The sequence below is a fragment of the Crassostrea angulata genome, chromosome 2, assembly GCF_025612915.1.
Source record: "Crassostrea angulata isolate pt1a10 chromosome 2, ASM2561291v2, whole genome shotgun sequence".
NCBI lineage: Eukaryota > Metazoa > Mollusca > Bivalvia > Ostreida > Ostreidae > Magallana > Magallana angulata.
In genome coordinates this window covers 12,335,686-12,358,612 of record NC_069112.1, presented here as the reverse complement: position 1 = coordinate 12,358,612, position 22,927 = coordinate 12,335,686, and the positions used below count along the sequence as shown (strand labels likewise).

The window sequence follows — 22,927 nt, the reverse complement described above, 5'->3', positions numbered from 1 at the left end:
TAAAAATATTACAACACTTATGTACAGTTTTAAGAATCTTGTATATAAGTGTTGTGATATTTTTACGCAGCAGATTTTGATAAATTTCAAACTTGATTCACTTTGGTACCCGTATTCTCAACCGATCAAACTAAAAATATACGAAAACTGTATTGATCTTTCAACTGCGCCAAGCTATTTTTTACATGCATGAAAATTCCTGTCTTCAGTTGATTACACGTGTAATGGGACAGGCCAGGTCTGAATCACACTCTGAAGTTTGTTCACCGTTTCCTATGTTGTTGTGATTTATTTCCCAGGTTCTTTGTGATTTGAGTTTCTGCATGGTCTTACTTTTAAGTTTAATAATATATAATTCACCTTTGATACCTTTCAACACACTGTAATGAAAAACACCAGTTTCAACAAACAGCAATATATATTTATTTACGACGTAGTAAAAAACAACAAAAACAAAATAATGATAACAATTGTAAATTCCTGCCGAGTATAGACAAAAAATGTTAATATCTAAAATTCCTCTCAAAAATCCCTAGCATACGAGAACGGTAGCCCACCTAGCGGGGAAAAAGGCCTAGATTAAACTACAAAAATCCCATTTAATAAAAACTTATTATCTAACTTTTAGTTTTAGGGCCGAAAACAATTAAACTGGTGCAAATGACGACCACAAAATGATCAAACTATTCTCTTTACGGGTGCAACCTGTTAAATATCTAATAAACCATGTTACAGATCCTACAGCAAACTAATGCTTAACAAATTCCCAAGAAACTTCGAATTTCAGGGCTTTATATAGCAAACTACGATAATAGAAAAACACAACCTTTGACTGTATTTAGCACCACCCGAAATATATTAACCAATAGAAGAGTATAAACAAAACTGGATACATGATGATCGAACATGTGTAGATGATTATTATCGATTATATGTCAAAACTAACCTATTTATAGTATCAACGGAAGTAAGTATATAAACTAGAAACTTCCAAATATATTTATAAACAAGAATAAGGGCACATAGGGAATTATTACTAACCCCCCCCCCCCCCCCCCGCGCGCTAAAGAATAAATGATATCTTTTTGTAAGTATAAAATGTTATATAATCATAGCTGGAACTAATTTAAAAATAAAATAAACATTTTTTTTCTTTCGCTCATGAAAAATTATAAAAATCAACAATGATATCAATCAACATATTTTGATTATCAATCATCATTAAAACTAAAACAAAATGGCCATATGTTTCAAAATTTTCTCTGTTGAATATTTAATCTAATTCAATTGTTCCTTAATCGCACAACTTTCTTCTTGCTCTTCTGTCCCCCGAGTTTCTTTGTCACAGTAAGAGTTTCTGTTTCATAGGCGAACACTACTTCGTCGCGGTAGTTGGTTTCCGCTCTTACCAAAAGGGTATCAGAACCCACAACAAGCAACCTCCTCACATACATAACCGGTTCTATTCCGCGCAGTGTTAAATCAAAACCGATAACGGTAAATTCCGGCTTCCGGTTTAATACGAGTAGGCACCTACATTAAGCGAAGGTTATTCGATGAAGCGTAAATGCCCTAGCAATCTGACTAAAATCAGATCATTGATTCGCTCTTCATTTTGTTACTGTCATCGCCCAGCCGGTCTTCGTCATTGATGACCGTTCCTGTTTAACCTCTTGAAGTGGCGAGTTGGAGGAGTTCACATTCTGAGTCGTTTCAAAACAAAACATTATAAAAAAAAACGAATAAAGGAGCAGATTGAGTATCTTATTTAAAACTGATTGATGCCCTAGGTGATAGAATTTGACTTGAAATTATAGTAAGGGAAAGTCACAAGGAAAGGTCTACTCAAAGAAGACCCTTTTATAAGTGGTAAATGCAAAAGTAAAATGTCGAAGAAATACTGACAAAATATTGTATTATTCAATTTATCATATTTGTCAATTCAGTTCAGATAAGTCGTACAGTTCATCTTGTAAGTTGCATACTTATAATGCTAAAAAGGAGAAAGTAGTAATTGTGTATGATTTTAATTGTATCAATTTTGACAATGTTCAGCTTCTCTCATCCTTGAGGAAGTATAATATTTTCTTTTCAATCTATTTCCTATGTATCTGCACATCTAAGTATTTCCAAGGCATATAAAAGAGGATCTTGTTGACACTAGAAACAGGTGTTACAAAAGCTGGAGTACCATCTCCAATATCGCTACGAGCAGGTTTGCCAAGTTTCTTGTTGCTAAGAGCAGGTGTGTCGAGTTCCTTATAACTAGGGGCAAGTTTGCCAACTTCCTTATCGCTAGGAGCAGGTGTACCAAGTTCCTTAACACTATGAGCAGGTGTGCCGAGTTCCTTGTCACTAAGAGCAAGTGTGCCGAGTTCCTTGTCACTAGGAGAAGGTGTGCCGAGTTTGCTGGGCTCTTTTCTTGCCTCTGCAAGATCGTGTCTGTAATCTTGGATTACGTTTGGAAATATTTTGACCACTTTTACTGAAAGCAAACAGACATATGTGCTTAAATTTAATTCATGGATCTATCATCTGTTAAGTTTTTCCTGTGAAATGGCCGTAGCAGACAGTTTAAATTCTTTTATGACCACATTACAAATTATTAATACTGCAGTCTTCCCTTCTTAGGCCGATATGTAAAGGATTTCAAATCTTTCCTCCGTGTTTGATTATAGTATTTGATAAAAACCAAAAATTACCTCAATTATGGAAACATATATTTAAAAAAACCTATCAATGGTAATTTCAAAATTTTCACACCTTAACTCTACCTCTCTAAAGCGTATTTAATAAAAATAAAGTTTTATATTTTTGATACGATACATTCATTCTATAAAGTGATTTATTTTATTAAATTTAATGTAAACAAGTATGGCAGTCATTGATTTACTACAAAATCACCATAATAAGAGGCTAATTGGAGTTGACCTTTTTTATTATATGATTGATGAGGTTAGATGTTGTGCCTTTATATATAATGATAGTCGTACGAAATAGACAGGAATCCATTTCTCCCAAATTTAGACAGCGAAATTATATGCTTTTCACCAAAAGATAACATGCAATAACACTACTGGCTCTAAAAACCCCTGTCCGTATGAAAATCCCGTCTTCCCCTGTCACCCCCTGTGTTTTCACTGTCATCCCCTGTGTGCCACTGTACAGAGCCCCTGTATACCCTGTCATCCCCTGTGCGCCCCTGTACACATCCCCTGTGTGCCACTGTAAGCCCCTGTCACCCCCTCTACGCCCCTGTCATTCCCTGTAAGCCACTGTATACCCCTGTGCATGCCCCTGACATCCCCTGTACGGCTTTTGACTGGGTTTTTTTTCAATATCATTTTCTTAATTCAACTATAGAAATCACATGTGTTCAAAAATCATGCTAACAACTAAAGATTTGAGATTCACCGGGTGGTAAACCTCAGGTGAGGGCGGGAATTATGTTTTATATTAGGTGTGCTAGCCCTCAGGGCATGCTCGGGAACATCGCTACTCCCTAATATTTGAAAAACAGACATAAAAATACAACAAAGAGTGAATTATTCAGTTTTTAAAATTGTCTACAGATATATGTACACTTTACTTATGAATATCTTAAGCCTATGAATCATATGATTCTTGGTAATAAACAACACACTATAAACTAAAATCAAGTGCGGCACACGGTTTTGTATATATCTAAACATATAAGAGCGCACTAAAACCAATAAATCAGTCAGAATATAGAATTTATAATCAGCTGTGTAACTATAGAGTACATCTTTCTTCTTTTTTCTAAGTTCTTGGTTATACCTTTATTAATTTCCCGTGGATAGCAAAATAAAGCTTCAATAGCTTATATAAGTTTTTCTAAGAAATCAAAGATATCAAAGATGATATTTTAGTATGTTTGTTCAATACGTTTCTGACCGGCTTATTGGACTCTTGAATTGAATTTAAACTGATGTTTTAATCTCATAATCAATTTCATTAATTTCCAAAATCTAATTGTCATATCTCTTTTTAAGGTAGCTCCTGCCTTTTAAATTTATCTGAGAAATGCAAGTAAAATTGCTTTTAATCAACTAATAAACATCTCATGAAAAAGAAAAACACAAAAAATGTTGATATAATTAGATTAATTTTACTGTAACAGTCCATCATATACGCATACCCCATATATTCAGTTGTACCTCAATCACTGCTATAAGCATACCTTTACATTTTCAAGTATAAAAAGTTTATAAATTAAAAACCACTGTCCATAGTTTGCAGAATAATGCTCTAATATATCCTTATGACAAAAATTGTGTATTTTTATGGATGAGATGCAGTTAGAGAACTTTTTTGACTATTTATACAACATACCCCCCTTAAAAAATCATCAAATCTGAACCAAAAAAATACTTTCAAAACAATTTTTTTAAAAATTTCCTCTGAGCCAAACATTTTAAATTATGTCTAAAAGAAAGACAGACATCTACTGAACACATTAAACAAATAAAACTTATCTATCATCACATTAAATTTTGAGCCACACCCAAAAAACTTTGGGTACCCTATACAACATCATACAGAAAACATGAGTAAATCGCATATTTATGTCAAAACAGTCTTTACCTGCTCAAAGTTCTCATTACAGCTGTAAAATACAGCATTAGAATGGATTTTTTAACATATTAATGTACATATCAAATTGCTAATGTGAAAGTTACACATGATAATGAAGTCAAATAGTGCGTACATGCCTCGTGTGACGACAGAAGTAAAGGTATTTTTAACTACAGAACTCACTTTAATTAACACAGTTTTGATGACACATGTAAAAATAGCATAAAACATGGGCTCAAATAATCAAAGCTGAACATAAATACCCGGTACATATTATCTGCCTAACAATTGGACAACACATGAAACATGGCATGTCAGACATGGGGACTAGGTGTACAATCATGTGTAATGTAATCGAAGGTCTAATATAGGCGTTATATAAATAGCTTTCTGATTTGTGTTAAGATTCAAAATTACAAATTTGAAAGATACTGGACAACTTTGCTAATAACAGCTTTTGATTTTGATACTCTTGGTTTCTTAGAGTTTGGTATTTTCTCACAAAACACAATGTGAATCCCGTTCTGGGGATCTCGCTGGTGGATAACCTGCAGTTTTGCCATGGTTAACGAGAGGCTAACAAGTTTCTTCAATGTAACAGAAGAAATAACTTTGCCTTTTACAAGTGGATCCAAAGATTCCTTACAACTGTAATATGACAAATGAAATATGTCATCACTAACACAGTGGGATTCCAGTTTGAGGTTAAACAGGTTCTGAAGAGAAGAAACATCTGCGATGGCATTGTGTGCTTCATAGGTTTCTCCTATCAGCTTCTGAACAAGATTCTGCTGCTTGTAGTTTCCAACATCAGCTTTAGGGAAGGCTTTTCTTGAAAGCTTCAAAGTATCAAGGTATCCAGTGACTGCAGTTTCAAATGCTTTCAGAAGGTTGTATTTGGACAGCTGGTGTATCAGAACTGGTAAGTCAAAGTTCTGGATATTATGTCCGAGCAAAATGGAATCAGGAAACTGTGAAAGGAACTGGAGAAACCTTTGAAGTCCGTCAGATGCTTGTAATGATTCTACGGCTTTTCCTTTGTGTTTTAAAACACCTCCAATATAAGTAAGACCTGTTTTAATAAAACATTTAGAAATGATAAGTAAATACTTTGTAAGGGACAATCACAAAATTTTTTCTGCTCACGATAAATTCTGTATACGAACCTGTTGCTTCAGATGCAGAAATACTGATGTTACAGCATGTTGGTTTCATGTATACATTAAAGCTCTCTGTTCCACAAACACATGCAATCTGGAGGATATCTGAAGTCCTGCCTACAGGTGAAGATAAGGCCTCAAATTTAACAAAATTCATCGAAGGAAACCTTTACAAAATTGACAAGGGAAGAATGACAAGTCCATATTACACATACCTAGTCCAGTGGTTTCCAGATCAAAAACTATAAACTGACTTCTCTGCAGGCACACTGACTTTGGCATGCTGATGTCCTCCAAATCCACCGACTCCTCTAATCCAATCTTTGAACTATATGTTGCACCTACATTTTTTATCAAATAAATTACTTTAACAAGAAGACAATTATATTTTCAGATTAACTTATTACAATTGAATATAAAATTGTTAATCAAATAAATTACTTTCACAACAAGACACTTATATTTTCAGATTAACTTATTACAATTGGATATAAAATATTACCCTCTAATACAGACTGGGAAGCATCTTTTGTTGATCTTTCATTTTTCAATTCCAGGCGGCGCCGTTTAACACTTCTCTGAGCCTGTGCCAATCTTTGTCTTTTTAATTTCCTGGCTAACTTTTAAGTCCATTTTTCTGTAAACCTCCCAGGGGACAGCTGACATCGCCTATTTAGCTGAAATTATAACAGATTGAATATTCAATAAAATATGCAAAAACAGGTGAGCCTTTCTGATAATATTATGTTTGTCGTCCGTTTGCCTGTCAGTAAAAAAAACCTGACAGATCTGGCCCAGGGCCATAAAACGTAATAGGTATCGTGTCGAGCGCCCAGTCCGACTTAAATTACATTTTACCTTTCAATCCTCAAAATCGGGAACATCTTTTGCATATTTATTTGGGTCATGAGTTCGAGTTTCATTTTATTAGATTAGAGCCAATAGTAGGCATGCAGTCGGATGTTTTTAATAGTGCAGTTAATGTTCAAAATGTAAATATAACATGTCTTCAAAACAAAAATACAATCTCAAATCACAATATCACAGACAACTGTAGTGATTTTTACAACCATTCTTTTCAGGAAGTTATTCAACCTACAAATTATTCGACTGATTCAGTTCTGAACCTACATTTATCTACAGACGACAGTTCATTTTCTCCTCAAAGCAGCCATCTAGACAGCGCCCCTTGTCACACAGAAGAGGAACACATTGATGCTCCTCTCCTGTCAACGTTAGATTCATCAGCCTCCCCAACAGCCGCCTCAGACAGAAACGATCTCAATTCCACAGATCATGACAGGTTATCCCCTCCAAGCCTTAATATGTCATTTTATATTGATCCGCCTTCTTTAAATAAAATTGCAGATACAGCAAATGGTTCAAATTATGACGAGGAACCTCCGGTGTTATCACCAATTCATTTAAGGTCAATAGTGCGCCCTCCTAAGAAGTTCACACCAAGCGATTATGTCAGGGCACGTAAGCAAATTTTTGCCGAAACGGTAAACCAAAAGCATTTTACTGATTTACCTTTTTTTATTCAGCGCAACATTTTGTCCCTTGTAATCTATAACAATTTCAACATGTATTTAACTTTAATGAAGGTAACAACACATTTCGAACATCTGCTAGCCACCCTTTATAATTTATGTCCTCAAATTTACTTAAATGAAAATGTTATGTCCATATTGGAAGGTAAATCTGTGTTTCCTGATGGCGTACGACACAACTGGTCTCTTCGTAAGTTAAGCCGAGTGGCGGGTCCTGGGAGTGGAGTAATGATGGAACTGCGTGACGTACTGAGACCAATTTCTTCCCGATGGATAAATGGCTACATCGAGATCCTCGCAACAGCAATCGCTGGATGGTATTATATTGTCGGTTTTAAATTCAAACAGTAAAATTTAATATTCGCGTTTGCAGCGTTAGTAACTGAGCGTCAATTGACGGTGGTACGGCCTATTTTCTCTAAATAGGCTTCCAGTTGGAGCCACCAATCGCGCAAGTAACATAACAAAAGTAAACATGTGGTACGGCCTGTCTCCTTATGAGCTGGCTTCCAGTTGGAGCCACGTGTCGCGCAAATATAGGACAATATGTAAACAAAATGAATTTATTTATTTATTTATTTATTTATGTATGTATGTACTTATTTATTCCATTATCTTTTTCAATGTAGAAGTAAAGGAAACACTTTCAAAACAAAGCAATGTTGAAAGTGTTTTCTCTATCTCTCTCTCTCTCTCTCTCTCTCTGTTTAATCATTTAATAAAAAACAAAGACTCTTAATAGGAGATGCCTCCACGTGGCAAGAGTTGGGCAACAGTTTAATCTGGCAGAAATCTCCTGATATTATTACTTGACTTGTGCATGTACTAGCAAGGTAAAGTGAGTTGATTTCCAGACCATACCCGTAATTTTTATTTAGTTTTTTATTCATTGTTTTCCCTCTTATCCAAACATGATTTTCAGTACTATATTTATTTGCTTTTGTCTGGTTACTCAAAATGATTAGATGGTTAAATATTGAAACGTGTATTTTAATGCATACTGAAAATGCCCTAAATGTCATAGATTTCATATTAGAGTCTCTGAAACGTTTCAGAACTGTTCATGTAATCAGTAGTTTTTGATGATGCACATGTCTTTATAATACATTTTCAAAATCGTCATACTTAAAATTCGAACATAGAACCTCTACATTGTAAGTTTTAAATTACCGCTAATTTACGTACGTTATAGTAAATACTTTGACATGCAGATGCGTATAAAATCTAAAGAAATATATATTTTTTTTAACCATCAAGAAGTAATGAAGAGAACTATAGGTGAATGTCTTTTTCCCGATTAATTATTTTTAAATGTTTGTTACCGAATGCCTGATAACCACAAATTTCCTAAGCATCTCTGAACTTAAGATATAATCGTATTCTAGAATTAAAAAAAAAAAATAAGATAAACAGAGGCGGTATTATGTTCATATTCTTTGTTTACAACTGTATTGTTGACTTTCCTCTACATGTCAGCAATAGTACACAGTCAAATTAATAACTAAATATTTCATTTATGAGAAGTGGGATGAATAATATCAAACCCGTTTACAAGTTATTAATAATGTAATTAGTGCCTACGTGTGATACTAAAATTAAAATTATCAGATGCGGTAGTCGTTACTCATTAATTATGAGGAGATAAATGTTGGCGATAATTATAATCGCTTATAATAGAAGAGGCAATTGTCATTACTGTTTAATTATGAGGAAATAAATGTGAGGTGATAATTATACAATCGCCTGTATTGTCCCACGTTTGCTATAATTATGATACATGCATTTTATTTTTTATATTAACGATGAAAGTCGCCATCTTCGGATCCTCATACGTGAAGCGAGCTTCTTATTTTGCAGACTTTGCCATGCCATTTGAAATAGAGTGGTTCGGTGTTGGTGGAATGACAGCCTCCCAGCCCTGCCCAAACCTAATCTTCAAAATGGCGAGATACAGCCCGGACATCGTTGTCGTTTGTTTGGGGGGTAACGACATTTCCAGTGGAGCAGAGCCGTCTACTGTCATCGACTGCCTGACAAGCCTCTTCCACAGAATAAGAGATTTCGCCCCCCGACAACCCGATATTTTCTTCACGGAGATAGTCTCCAGGGGAAAATTCCGTTCTTCTCCACAGCGTGAGGAATTCGACGGCAAGAGGAGAACCGTCAACAATAAGATGAAGAAAATCCTTGGCAGAACCTTCATCAGAATAGACGTCAGGTTTCCCAGACACTATCTACCAGACGAAATCCATTTTAACGACGCTGGGACTGTCATATTCCTGCTTTCCATAAGCAAGACAGTAAAAAGTCGCTCCTTGGAGTAGAGAATAAACGGCCCTTTTAAGGGCCTTTCACATTTTTCGAAAAGCTACCTCTTAAGGAAGGCGGACCCAATTCATTTCTACAATAGATTTTTTATTCAAATTTTTATATAATGTTGATCAGTTAATGGTGAGTGAAAATCAATAAAAAAAATACATGATCATCGACTTCCTTATTTTACTGGGGGCGTTTCAAAGTTTGGGTACGAAAATTCTCAGATATAATAGAAAGTAATGGGAATTTTCTGGGGTGTGGTATAAAAATTGATATTTTAAAAATTCTGCAATAGATTTTTTACTCTAATTAAATTGTAATATTAAGAAGTCAATAAGCTTACAGATGAACAGAAAAAAAATGTAGGTCATCGACCTAAATTTTTTAAGGGGTTGTGTCAAAGTTCACTGCATGGTTCATTTTCCTTCAGAAATGTCATTGAAAAAGGACATAATTAATTATTCCTGACTTTACATTAACTGTTGTACATATATATTGTTAAGTTAAGGTATAAATTCATTATCTACCAGATTAAAAGACTACAAACTTACTTTGGGCGTTTTAGGATGTATAAACCGTGGAAATAGTACGGACTTGTCGCAAACAGAGGAAATTCGGACTATTTTTTTTTTTTTAATTTTTCTCCACTAAAAATATTTTGGCATCACAAATTATGTTTTGATCTGTTAGTCAATATACCTCTTTAATTTTCTGTCGGTTTTAATTCATTTATTTCTTAAAATCTGTATATTTCAAGGCAACGTGCTTGCTGCCACTCACACAATACATGTATACGATTCACTGATATAAAAAAAAACCATTATAAGTAATTCTGTCTATTTTGTAAGCAAAAGCAAGTTTTATAACAACTTACCTTTAGCTAAGTGGTTAGATCGATATATACAATGCAGGACTGAACACTGCTAGCTAGTTTATAGGAGAGTGGATTCTTTAGGCATGTTAGGGAGTCGGACGGATCGATGTGAATAACGTGAAATAAGAAATGGCCACGGCCACGGGCTACCCTTTTTATGAGACTCAATAACCTTTCTAAAAAAAGTGCCAATAGTTCAAACAATATCATGCACTCACATGGTACATTATCAATTGTGTACGGCAGGGCAGTACGTTATTCTGATTATTCATGCCTTCCGTTTTGTCTATATGACAGCTAGACAACAAAGTACAATTACGGTACCTCCTTTACTACACAGATTTGTGCGAATAAGTTATAAAGAAAACAATGCTAAAATTTCATTAATGCCATTCTCTTTATATACTAATCATACGATTTTATAATCAACACTGCAGATAATAAGTGTTCTGATAATCAATAAAACTGAATCAAATACATATATATTTCTGATATAGTACCCTGTATCTTGTAAAATCATATTATCATCTATAGCACCTATAAATTCTGCAGTCAAAATAATTGAAAAAAATATAGGTGAATCTTAAAAAACTACAAATTCTCCTCATATTTTCTTTCACAAGTTTGTCATCTACCATATTCCAAGCTGACAATAGATTAGAGCACACATCAAGTATCTACGTACTTATCTACGTACATACATAAATATACAAAAAACACATTCAAATCAAAATGTCCCCTGTAACAACTATTAATTGTTGTAATTCATCAGAAAAACTACAAGGTACATGTACATGTAAGTTTCAAAATATTCATATGTTGAATTTAACTGCACAAATATGATAGGTTTTTGTTTTTGATATAATACATGGCACTATTTTCTTTATCGATCTGCATATCTTAGTCAAAATAGCTTTACACATATGGTTACATGTAGCTTTGAATAGTCTAGCTATAATCCTCCATAGATAAATGTATATGTACTATATATGCAGTACGCTTTCATATGAACTAAAATTTAATGACATGTATATGTTGCTACGTACATTTTCATATTTGTTCATCAATAGTACATTCATGTTGAATATAATGTTATTATAATACATTATAAGATGAATAATAGAAAACCCTAAATTATTCCAGTGGCTATATAATCACATATTATGTATCTCTGAATTTTGCGAAATATAAGATATATACATGTACAAAACCTATGCAGCATAATTTGCCTTTCTATATCAAAACACATGTATTTACATTTGCATCACTCTTCTTGGAATTCAGCTCTGAAATGAGCTGCAATGTTTTCAATTACTTTCATACATCTGGTGACCCTAACTTTAGCATCTTCATTTTTCTCCCCAAGTAGTAACTGCAGTCCATCAAATCCGCCTCTTTTGAATGCCAGGAGAAGGTGCATATATCCTAAACCAGCTTTTTGTATTTTGCCACAAATGTGTTTGGAAATTACTGTTTTAGATACTAAAGATGACAAAGAATGTTTGGTGGGTACAACACCCTTGGGAGACAACTGTGATGAATAAAAAAAGCACTGCTCTGATATCAAAATTTCAACATTTCCCTTCTCAAAAACAAGTCTTTGAAGAACTTCTACGTCTTTTTCTGCATTATGTGCATCATATGTGACATTTAGTAAGGACTCCACTAATGTTTCTTGCTTGTAGTTTTTCAAAAAATTTGGATACATGATTTTGAACATAGGAAGAGTATCAGAAAACCCAATGACTGTTTTACAAAATTCCCCCCATAAATTGTACAAACGTAGCTGATTAAAAAGTATGACTGCATCAAAATTTCGACAATTGTGAGCTGCAAGATAAACACCCTTGCCATTCTCAGATAAAAAAAGAAATGAAGTCAAGAAAAGCATTGACTGGGTGATGATGGATAACCTCTTTTCCTTGGTTGCACATAGTCTTTCCATCAAAGGTGATGCCTGTGACTTTTGATGCCTCAGAGGAAATGTTGCAGGACAATGGAGTTATGTATCTACTGAAGCTTGATGATCCATTGGATGCAGCTATTTGAACAATACTGCTGTGTCTACCTGGGGAAAAAATCAGTCATGTAATTCTGAAGAAAATTTAATAACAAGAAATTAAATAAAAAGCTAAATAATAATACTGGGCGAAAATAACCCTGTATGCAGTACTGTCCATTGGTATCGTCTGCAACCAGAGTCCAGAGTCTGCATAAATATCTCATAGATTGGAGAATATATATATTGGCTTGCGATGAGGGACCATGTATTTCAGAGAGCAATCTTTGCAAAGCTACAATTTAAAGACAGCATGCACAGTCGCTGTAGATTTCTGGTACCGGTAAAAAGTTCACCGCTAGACGCTTGTCTCCTAAATTGTTAAGTATGAAGCATTTAATGCATAAAGTTGATGAAGACTTGTAGTAACTAAGTTGGGTGGCTCACAATTACAAGTTGTGCAGAAAAGATTGAGGTTTAACAAAAGACTTGTTAAAACATGGGATAAAAAGAATCTCTCAGGATTTTTAGCCAACTTCTTTTTTGTGCTTTCTATCCCCTCATTGGATAAAAATCATATTTTATGCAAATCATGAGAGATCCTATATAAATTAAACTTACTCAATCCTGTTGTTTCTAGATCAAAACAAATGCATGTTTGAGGTTTTCTTTCTACAGCGGGAATTTCTTCTGTACATAGGTCTGCTGCACTTTTCTCTGAGGATAAAAAGTTAATAATGATTAATCTTAAAAAATTAATGTGTACATAATTTATTGTGGTCAACTTAAATTAGGTGCTTGCACCCAAAGGCTTTGCTAATTGACAGAAATAAAGGGCACTATATATACTCGTACCCATGATATCTGTTGCGTAGGTATCTCCTTCTCGCACTTCACATGTTTTGGTCTCTTCTAGCCTTTCCACTTTAAGAAGAATTCGTCTTCTCTTGTACTTTTTCTCCTTACACATTATCTTCTTTCGCTTCACTTCTTTGTTCATAATGTTTGCCCTTGAAACAGTAGAATTCCCGGGGCTTAGTCCAAGATTTTGATGAACCTAAAATCCATTAAGGAAAATAAAATAAGTTAAAATAAGACAATTTTTTATGTCACAGCAGTAATATCAGAAACAGAATGTTAACAATCTAAAGTATCTTTGAAACATTTAGGAAACAAATTCAAATTTGTACCTTTGCAACATAGTCATAACCTTCATTTTTTTGACAAACAGCAGCAGATAACCTGTGGGCTAAACTTGAGCTTTCGGAATAATGTTTGTCTTTTGGGGCTTTAGATCTCAGGATGTTGTTGAAACTCTCATTTACATTGCTTGAACCCAGTTTGGACAGCTTTTCAGCATCTAATGTTTTGAAGATACTCATAAGGTCATTCTTCAATGAATTATTGGAAAGATCCAGACCCCATGGCAGGTTCTTATGCTTTCCAGTGGGATTTCCTTTAAAAGAACACCAGTTACCACAGTCATCATGTTCTCCAAACTGGTGCAAAACAACACTTTCCAAGTTTTCTTTGATTGCATATATATTTCCAGTGTTCTGTGCTATCATATAACTGAAACTTTTCAGCAGGGAATTAATTGTTTTAACCGATAATTCTTTTGGGTACTTCGTTTTCAATTTGTACAGCTTGTTTGACAAATTTTTTTTCATATGATTTTTGTCACTGACTTTTTCTATAGTAGAATTAACTTCTTCTCTAGCTCTTTTAAAGGCTGTGCAGTCATCATCTCCAATTAATGTGGCAACAGGGGCATCTGAAGATTTTGCATGTTGGAGCATCTCAACAATCATGTCTGGCTCCATGGCTTTCGCTGAACCCACCCAGTTTTTCCTACATTTATGCTTTATTGGGGTTCTGTTTGACTTTTTGGCAACCATGCATTTTCTACAACGCTTGAACCTGCTTGAAAACCCGACCACTTTGCCCGTTTTCAACCCAATCAATGATGCTGCACCTATAAAACATGTAAAACAAATTATGTAAATCTATGAAATGTTGGCTGCCTGTGGGGGCATTCATGGTGTAACTTTACATCTAGTTCATATATTATATATATATATATATATATATATATATATATATATATATATATATATATATATATATATATATATATTCTGTGTTGTCTTTCATTTTTAGAATTTTCTCTATGGAAAAACCGGACTGTGCGATTTTTTTTTTTTATTAAACAATATTTATAAATCATGCGGGGATCTAGAGGGGGGGTCGGAGGGGTCCCGACCCCCCCCCCCCCCCGGAAAATGAAAATTTATTAAATTTACATAGTAAAATTATTACAAATATGCCTCGGACCCCCCTGACAAACACAATTATCCTTCAGACCCCCCCCCCCCCCCCCTGGAAAAATTTTCTGGATCCGCGCATGTAAATATACCAAAAATATATACACACAAAAGGAAGATCCTTTTTCACTAAAATCAAACTAACCTGATAAACTGTTGTAACATCTACCAGATCCTCTCTTCTGAAAAGTTCCATCTGCAGATACTGTTATACCCATCGATGTGTCACTTTGTTGAACACTTCCTTGACTATCAAAAGATGAATATACCTTAATAATTTAATTCTGGTTGTAACGCAGTATTTGATTGGATAGAAAAATTTAGTTAAATTTTTATAACCTGGTTTGCATGTCACAGGATGTCACAATGCACTAACGTCAATAAGGTACTAATCCACCTGATGTTAATTTTGAATTTTGAACAGATAAATATTCATTTTTAAAAGTAAAACGTACCCAATTTGTACGGTAAATAACAGAAAATTAAATTATAAGGAATGAACTCGATATCTACACAAGTTATACTCGTATAACCTGGGTTAGAGCAATTTACGATTTTTATAATCGGCTTTGCTGATTGTAAAGCATAAACTGCCCCAACCCAGGTTATACTCGTATAACTTGGGTAGACATCGAGTTCATTTCTTAAATATTTATAGCCCATACTCTTTCAAATTTTTCAGAAATTTATCTAGAGTCTGCAGCTACATGTATAATGTGTATTGTATCTTTTACATCTGAATATTTATACACATACACACACACACACACACACACACACAAATACCTGTCTTTATCTACATTTCTGATGACATTCTTTTCAAAAGCAGTTGTTTTCTTTTTATGTTGTTTACTTGTGGACTCTCTTGATGGCAATCTTTCGTCGCCTGAAAATGTATAACATAAAAATGAATGTGAAGTTTATCTTATTCTTAAATGCAAGTACATTAAAAATGTAATTGAATAAATAATTTAAAAAAACTGTTGCAAGTTGGAATTAAATTTTGATATTGAGCATTATATATGTATTAAACATTTTGGAATAAGTTTTCTGGTTATTCACAAATGAAATTATTTTATTCCTTTGCCTAGAAAACAGCTGAATTGCACCACCACGTGTTTTAATCCAGATAAAAATAACCTTAGCAGTAGCATTCTAAGACTACTTTGAAATTTTACGATGTATTCCGATTAACTCTATCCCATCCCAACAAATCAGGATTTTCAATATTGGCTAAAATATTTATGCAATGTATGACGGATCACTGATATTGCATCTTTAATGTAAATACATATCATAATGTAGATTTTCCTTAGCAAATATGGTTTTAATGTTTAATACTTCTTCTAAAACACATTCATGTTTCTCTACTGCTTATTCTGTATAATGAAGATGATAATCTTGTATATAATTGTATGTGGGCAAAAAACAATACCAATTACATGTGTAGCCAGGTATTTGCATTCTCTATCTCTCTCTCCTCTTTCTCTCCCTGTCTCTCTCTCTGTCTCTCCTCTCTCTCTCTCTCATGCAATACTCTTGTAAATTATCACTTTCAGATGGAAAGAATTTTCCAAAACTTTTATCATTAGGACACATGCATATATTTCTTTTTTCACTAAATATTACCTGCAACATCATTGTAATCATCTTCATCAAAATTAGCATGCATGTTATCTGTTGACACTGCAAGGCTTTCTTCTGGAACATCAATTTCATTCCTTCTCACCTCTGTAAAATATCATACTGACACATGTATATACATGATTAACTTGCATGTCTGAAAGGAATTAACACTATTACTCTCTCTCTCTCTCTCTCTCTCTCTCTCTCTCTTAATACTTTTGTAAATAATCCCCTGTCATTATATTTTTCCAGATGAAAGAATGTTAAAAGATTTTTATCCTATTTCTTTTTTCACTAAATATTACCTGCAACATCTTTGTAATCATCTTCATCAAAATTAACATGCATGTTATCTGTTGGCACTGCAAGGCTTTCTTCTGGGACATCATTTCCATTCCTTCTCACCTCTGTAAAACAACATACTGATATGTATATACATAATAAACTTGCATCTATGAAAGAAATTAATTCTCTCTCTCTCTCTCTCTCTCTCTCTCTCTCTCAATACTTTTGAAAATAATCATTATATTCTTCTAGATGGAAAGAATGTTAAAAGATTTTTATCCTATTTCTTTTTTCACTAAATATTACCTGCAACATCTTTGTAATCATCTTCATCAGAATTAACATGCATATCTGTTGACACTGCAAGACTTTCTTCTGGGAGATCAATTCTATTCATTCTTACCTCTGTAAAATATCATATTGATATATACATAATAAACTTGCATGTATGAAAGGAATATTCTCTCTCTCTCTCTCTCTCTCTCTCTCTCTCTTGCAATACTTTGTACTAAATAATCCCCTGTCATTATATTCTTCTAGATGGAAAGAATGTTAAAAGATTTTTATCCTATTTCTTTTTTCACTAAATATTACCTGCAACATCTTTGTAATCATCTTCTTCAAAATTAACATGCATATCTGTTGACACTGCAAGACTTTCTTCTGGGAGATCAATTCTATTCATTCTCACCTCTGTAAAATATCATATTGATATATACATAATAAACTTGCATGTATGAAAGGAATATTCTCTCTCTCTCTCTCTCTCTCTCTCTCTCTCTCTCTCTCTTGCAATACTTTTGTACTAAATAATCCCCTGTCATTATATTATTCTAGATGGAAAGAATGTTAAAAGATTTTTATCCTATTTCTTTTTTCACTAAATATTACCTGCAACATCTTTGTAATCATCTTCTTCAAAATTAACATGCATATCTGTTGACACTGCAAGACTTTCTTCTGGGAGATCAATTCTATTCATTCTCACCTCTGTAAAATATCATATTGATATATACATAATAAACTTGCATGTATGAAAGGAATATTCTCTCTCTCTCTCTCTCTTGCAATAATCCCCTGTCATTATATTTTTCCAGATGAAAGAATGTTAAAAGATTTTTATCCTATTTCTTTTTTCACTAAATATTACCTGCAACATCTTTGTAATCATCTTCATCAAAATTAACATGCATGTTATCTGTTGACACTGCAAGGCTTTCTTCTAGGACATCATTTCCATTCCTTCTCACCTCTGTAAAACAACATACTGATATGTATATACATAATAAACTTGCATCTATGAAAGGAATTAATACTCTCTCTCTCTCTCTCTCTCTCTCTCTTAATACTTTATATTCCTCTTAATGGAAAGAATGTTAAAAGATTTTTATCCTATTTCTTTTTTCACTAAATATTACCTGCAACATCTTTGTAATCATCTTCATCAGAATTAACATGCATATCTGTTGACACTGCAAGGCTTTCTTCTGGAACATCAATTACATTCCTTCTCACCTCTGTAAAATATCAGACTGATATAAACATAATAAACTTGCATGTATGGAAGAAATTAACACTCTTTTTCTCTTTCTCTCTGAGACTCTCCCCCATTAAACTTGACCAGTTATTTTCTTATCACCTGTTTGCCTATCATGCATTATATCCACTTCATAACATAATTGTTATGCAGTAGATAAATTGCATGTAACAAATCTTTAATATTTCACTGCATTGACTTCACAATTTATTTCCAGGTTACTGTTGATTTCACTTTATGATATAAAATATGGATTTATGCAAAAAGTGGAATTAAAACATAATGGGTTTATGCAAAAATGTGGAATTAAAACATGTGATTAAAAGAATTATTTAGGGTATAGAACTAAAAACACAACTTGTTTGAAAAAAAATATATACCATTACAAATAAAGAGGTCCTCTATTATGAATTATTATAAGTTTATAATTTCCCACTAATAATGTTTTGATAGATTGTAACAGTGATCAATTTTTTTCAGTTTATTCACTCAAACCATGAAATGGTACATGAGGTCATTCAGTATAATTATACATTTCAAAAGTCAGAGGTACATTTTATAAGTGAATAGATAGGTAGTAAATAAATAGTAAATAAGCATAAATATATAATATATACAATGAAAGTAGGAAAAGGTAGAATTGTGGAGGACAGACTATTATATTAGACTATAAATTTTTATAATGAAATAACATATTTTTTTCAGTTTTGTAACATTATTACAAGACATAATTCATACAGTAATTTATGAATTTACTGATACAGGGATTTTAATCAACATCTTCATCACAAAAGAAAACAATAAGCATTGAATGCTTATTTTGGGATGTCGTCGGTCCTATAACATACCAGGCCGTGCAGACAAATTGAATACCGCACGTTAGGGGAAATATACACTGAATGTAAAAATTGGGATATGTTGACATTGCAGATTTTCAGAGTATTGGTTCTGCAACTTTTTCCAAAATGGAAATATTTAGGGTAAATATAGACACCGATTATAATATCATAAGAGACACAATTTACTGTCAGATTGTAATTTGTGCAAAGGAATTAATTCATACCTGTTACAGTACATTTAACTTCTTCTTTTAATGCATCTTTTACTGAATTTTCTGCCAAGTTTTCAAGTTCTTCTCCAATTTCTTCACACCGCCTTCTTAAAGTTTTGACATTTATAGATGGCAAATTAAGTGTACAAAGGATGTTGTTCACTTGAGTGGGTCCAATCCCAGTATGATACATTGCTAAAGTAAAACACAATAATGACAATTAATACAATGTGAAAATTTGACATAATTTACAATTTTCCATAGGTTTCTTGCTTTTACTCTTGTAACTATTTGCAAGAGCAAAATTGCATATAATTAAATGCACATGTTCATTGTACATGTACATTAATCCAGGGACAAATACTGTTGAATCATTTTTATTTGTCTGGGTCAATTCTTCTTGGGTAGCCAAAATTTTCCTGGTTCATGGGGACAAAATTTCGTTGGTAATGTTTGGATAATTTTGAAAAATTATAAACAATTGGTTGTTTATTTGTTAGTGGGAATGTAAATTCATGGGCAAGGGTTACACACAAACGCCACATTGGTCTCCCATGAACAATGATGATTCCACAGTATAATATACATGTACATATATATTCCAGAGTGTGATCAATTTCACGTCAATTAATAGCATATTATTAAAACAGTGATATATTCTCCAACATTTCTTTACAAGACATGTACATCTGTATCAAATTCATCATTCATTTTACAGATTTAGTTTGTTTTATTTTGTCATAATTCATATTAAATGTTAGGATGCCCTCTATTTATTCACATACATGTACATATTCATTTTGCAGTTACATTTTTATAACTTTACCTGATCCAATTTTTGAATTGACATCAAATATCTTTGGGCCAGGTTTTTGTTGTTCTTGATGCGTTTTTCCCATGGCTACTTTGTTTACGTGTTTGCACACGAGGCATGTGATTACTACATGGCCACACACTCCAGATGGGAAGACGCCTAACGCATTTTTCAAGTAGATATCGTTATCACATACTTGGCAAAATAAATTGTCAATGAACAATTTCAAATCAATAATAAACCGGTAGAAATTAAGAGGCTTGAGTCTGTCAAACTGAAATGAATCTTCAAGGTAATCCGGGTGCAGGTGGTGAGTAAAGGCTTCGTCATGGTCAGATGTTGACGACTTTTCAGTGAATTTAGACGCGTAATTGTGATCAGATTCAATAACAGTCTGATATATTGGCTGATTGCGGGCTTTAACAATGTTATCTTGACGGATTTTTGAATGAATAAAATCCTTTTTAGAGACAAATTTCCCTTTTTTCCGAAAACAGTTGTCAACAGACATTGTCGTCTGTTTTGACAGATGAGCTTCCGGTGAATGTCGTAAACTTAATTTCGCTTCTTAAGAATTTATGAACATCGTTTGAAATATCACTGATATTTGTGTAAAACAAATTAGTTTAGTGGAATGAAAAATTTATTATTTACTCTTATTCTGATGTACCTTATTACGACAGTCATATTCATAGCATATGCGCGTATTTCTGCGCAGAGGCGCGAAATCTTGAATTGAGTCCGCCGTCATTAACAGCAATCAGAACATGTCTCACAACGGCCAAAAATGGCACACCCATCAAGTTACAAAATCTCGAATTCCTAATAAAAACAAAAAATTCATTTCATAACATTTAAGACAGCAACGTCTGCCTTCAGTTCCATGTACGACGTAATACAGATTTTGTCATATATTTATCCTCATAACTATTAATAATATTCATTTAAACGTACATTCCTGTTGGCGGACATTTTGTCACGTTCTTTCACAATATTCAGCGTGGGCATAATACGATTTCTTTAAAATTTAAATGCGGCGTACATAATGTAAAGACTTTTAGAAACTAGGCAACCTTTTTTAATTGCAGACATTATGTTTCGACATACAATTAGGTAGGCGGACATTTTGAACAACGTTCACAATGTTTAGCGTGGTCATAATACGATTTATTTAAAATTTCAGTGGCGGACATAATGTAACGACGGTTAAAAAATAGCACTTTTTAAATGGCGGATATAGTGTTACGACTTACGATTGAAACATACATTCGTGTTAGGGATGTTATGCCATTTTATTTTTCAATGTTAGCTTGGTCATTATATAATCCTTTTTAAAATATAACGGCGGACATAATATTACGACTTTTGGAAAAAAATGTGAATATTTGAAATTGCTTATATTATGCTATGACATACATTACAGTCGGCGGACATTATGCCACAATTTTTAGCGTGGTCATAATCATTTATGATTTCTTCAAAAGTTAATGCGGCGTAACTTTAAAAATAGGATAACACTTTTTTATGTCGGACATAACGACTTATGGTTTAAACATGCATTCATGATGGCGGACATTATACCACAATTTATAACGTGGGCATACAAACGATTTTTTTTTCAATTTATAGGCGACAAACAAAAATTTACGACTTTTTAAAGAAAGAAGTTATCATTTTTTTTAATGGCAGACATAATGGTGCGGCACATTTCCTGTTTGCAGACATGCATAATTTTTCACAGATTTTAGCGTGGACAGAGTACGTTTTCTCCAAAAGTTAAAGCGGCGGACATTATAAAACGACATTTAGAAAATTGGAGTGCACTAAATAATGTCGGACATAAGATTTAAACATGCATTCCTGTTTGCGGACATTTTGTCCAGATTTTTCACAATTTTTAGCGTGTGCATCGTGTGCGTTAAACGAACTAATAGTCTATATAATGCGGCGTACATAATGTTCCGACTTACGATTTGAACGTGCATTCCTATCTGCAGACATTATGCAATAAATTTTTGCGTCGGACATGATACGATCTTTCCGAATTTTTGACGGACATACGTTTCAACGTTATGAGATAGTGTGTACATTTATGTATATTGTTTAATACGATCATATAATTCTCATTCTGAAAATAATTTCAGATCAATAAATGGCAAACATAATATTACACAATGGGATAGCAAATGTTATATTTAGAAATAATAGAGAGAGTAGTGTGTTCAAAACTGGTGGCGGACATTAGCCCATACATTTTCCAAAAACAATGCTGACATTTTTAGCGACGTGCCTGCATTTAATACAATTTCTCTGAAATTTGAAGGTGGCGGACATATGGTAATGACTTTTGGGGGAATATACGGAATTTTTGTAAAGGCGGACATAACGGTGATTTTTTTCGAAAAAAGTGGCGCACGTTTCGTGATGGCGGACATAACGTGACCATTTTTTCAAAAAGCTGGCGGACATTTTGTGATGGCGGACATAACGTGACGATTTTTTCAAAAAAGTGGCGGACATTTCGTGATGGCGGACAAAACGTGACGATTTTTTCAAAAAAGTGGCGGACATATCGTGACGGCGGACATAACGTGACGGCGGACATAACGTGACTCAACAAGTGTTAAATTTTTCAAGCATCTGCAATCACTAGTTGCTAAGGAAAATATGACAGAAATTTGTTGTGGACAGACTGATCGACATACAAATAAGGATAAAACGGTGTTCACCCCCACCGCCTCCTGCTGAGCAAGGTTATAAAAACAACTGTGCTTATTTAAACCTCCCTGAGA

At 33.6% G+C, this 22,927-nt stretch overlaps 2 protein-coding genes and 2 pseudogenes across 2 annotated transcripts; 2 read left to right on the top strand and 2 right to left on the bottom strand.

Annotated features, from left to right (window-relative positions):
- Window positions 1-4,951: 4,951 nt before the first annotated feature.
- On the bottom strand, window positions 4,952-6,560 carry LOC128173905 (protein PML-like; annotated as a pseudogene).
- A 33-nt stretch (window positions 6,561-6,593) lies between these two features.
- On the top strand, window positions 6,594-7,660 carry LOC128172091 (uncharacterized). The gene has a single exon (XM_052837862.1). It carries the CDS (start codon window positions 6,707-6,709, stop codon window positions 7,658-7,660), a length of 954 nt encoding a protein of 317 aa, XP_052693822.1. The 5' UTR covers window positions 6,594-6,706.
- Window positions 7,661-8,980: 1,320 nt separating this feature from the next.
- Window positions 8,981-9,682, top strand: LOC128172094 (uncharacterized). Its single transcript, XM_052837865.1, has one exon. It carries the CDS (start codon window positions 9,112-9,114, stop codon window positions 9,631-9,633), a length of 522 nt encoding a protein of 173 aa, XP_052693825.1. The 5' UTR covers window positions 8,981-9,111; the 3' UTR covers window positions 9,634-9,682.
- A 1,269-nt stretch (window positions 9,683-10,951) lies between these two features.
- Window positions 10,952-20,727, bottom strand: LOC128172095 (uncharacterized; annotated as a pseudogene).
- Window positions 20,728-22,927: the final 2,200 nt, after the last annotated feature.

Bases quoted from the DNA above. Each gene is read 5' to 3' on its own strand.
- LOC128172091 (XM_052837862.1), top strand. From the start codon at position 6,707: ATGCAGTCGGATGTTTTTAATAGTGCAGTTAATGTTCAAAATGTAAAT.
- LOC128172094 (XM_052837865.1), top strand. From the start codon at position 9,112: ATGAAAGTCGCCATCTTCGGATCCTCATACGTGAAGCGAGCTTCTTAT.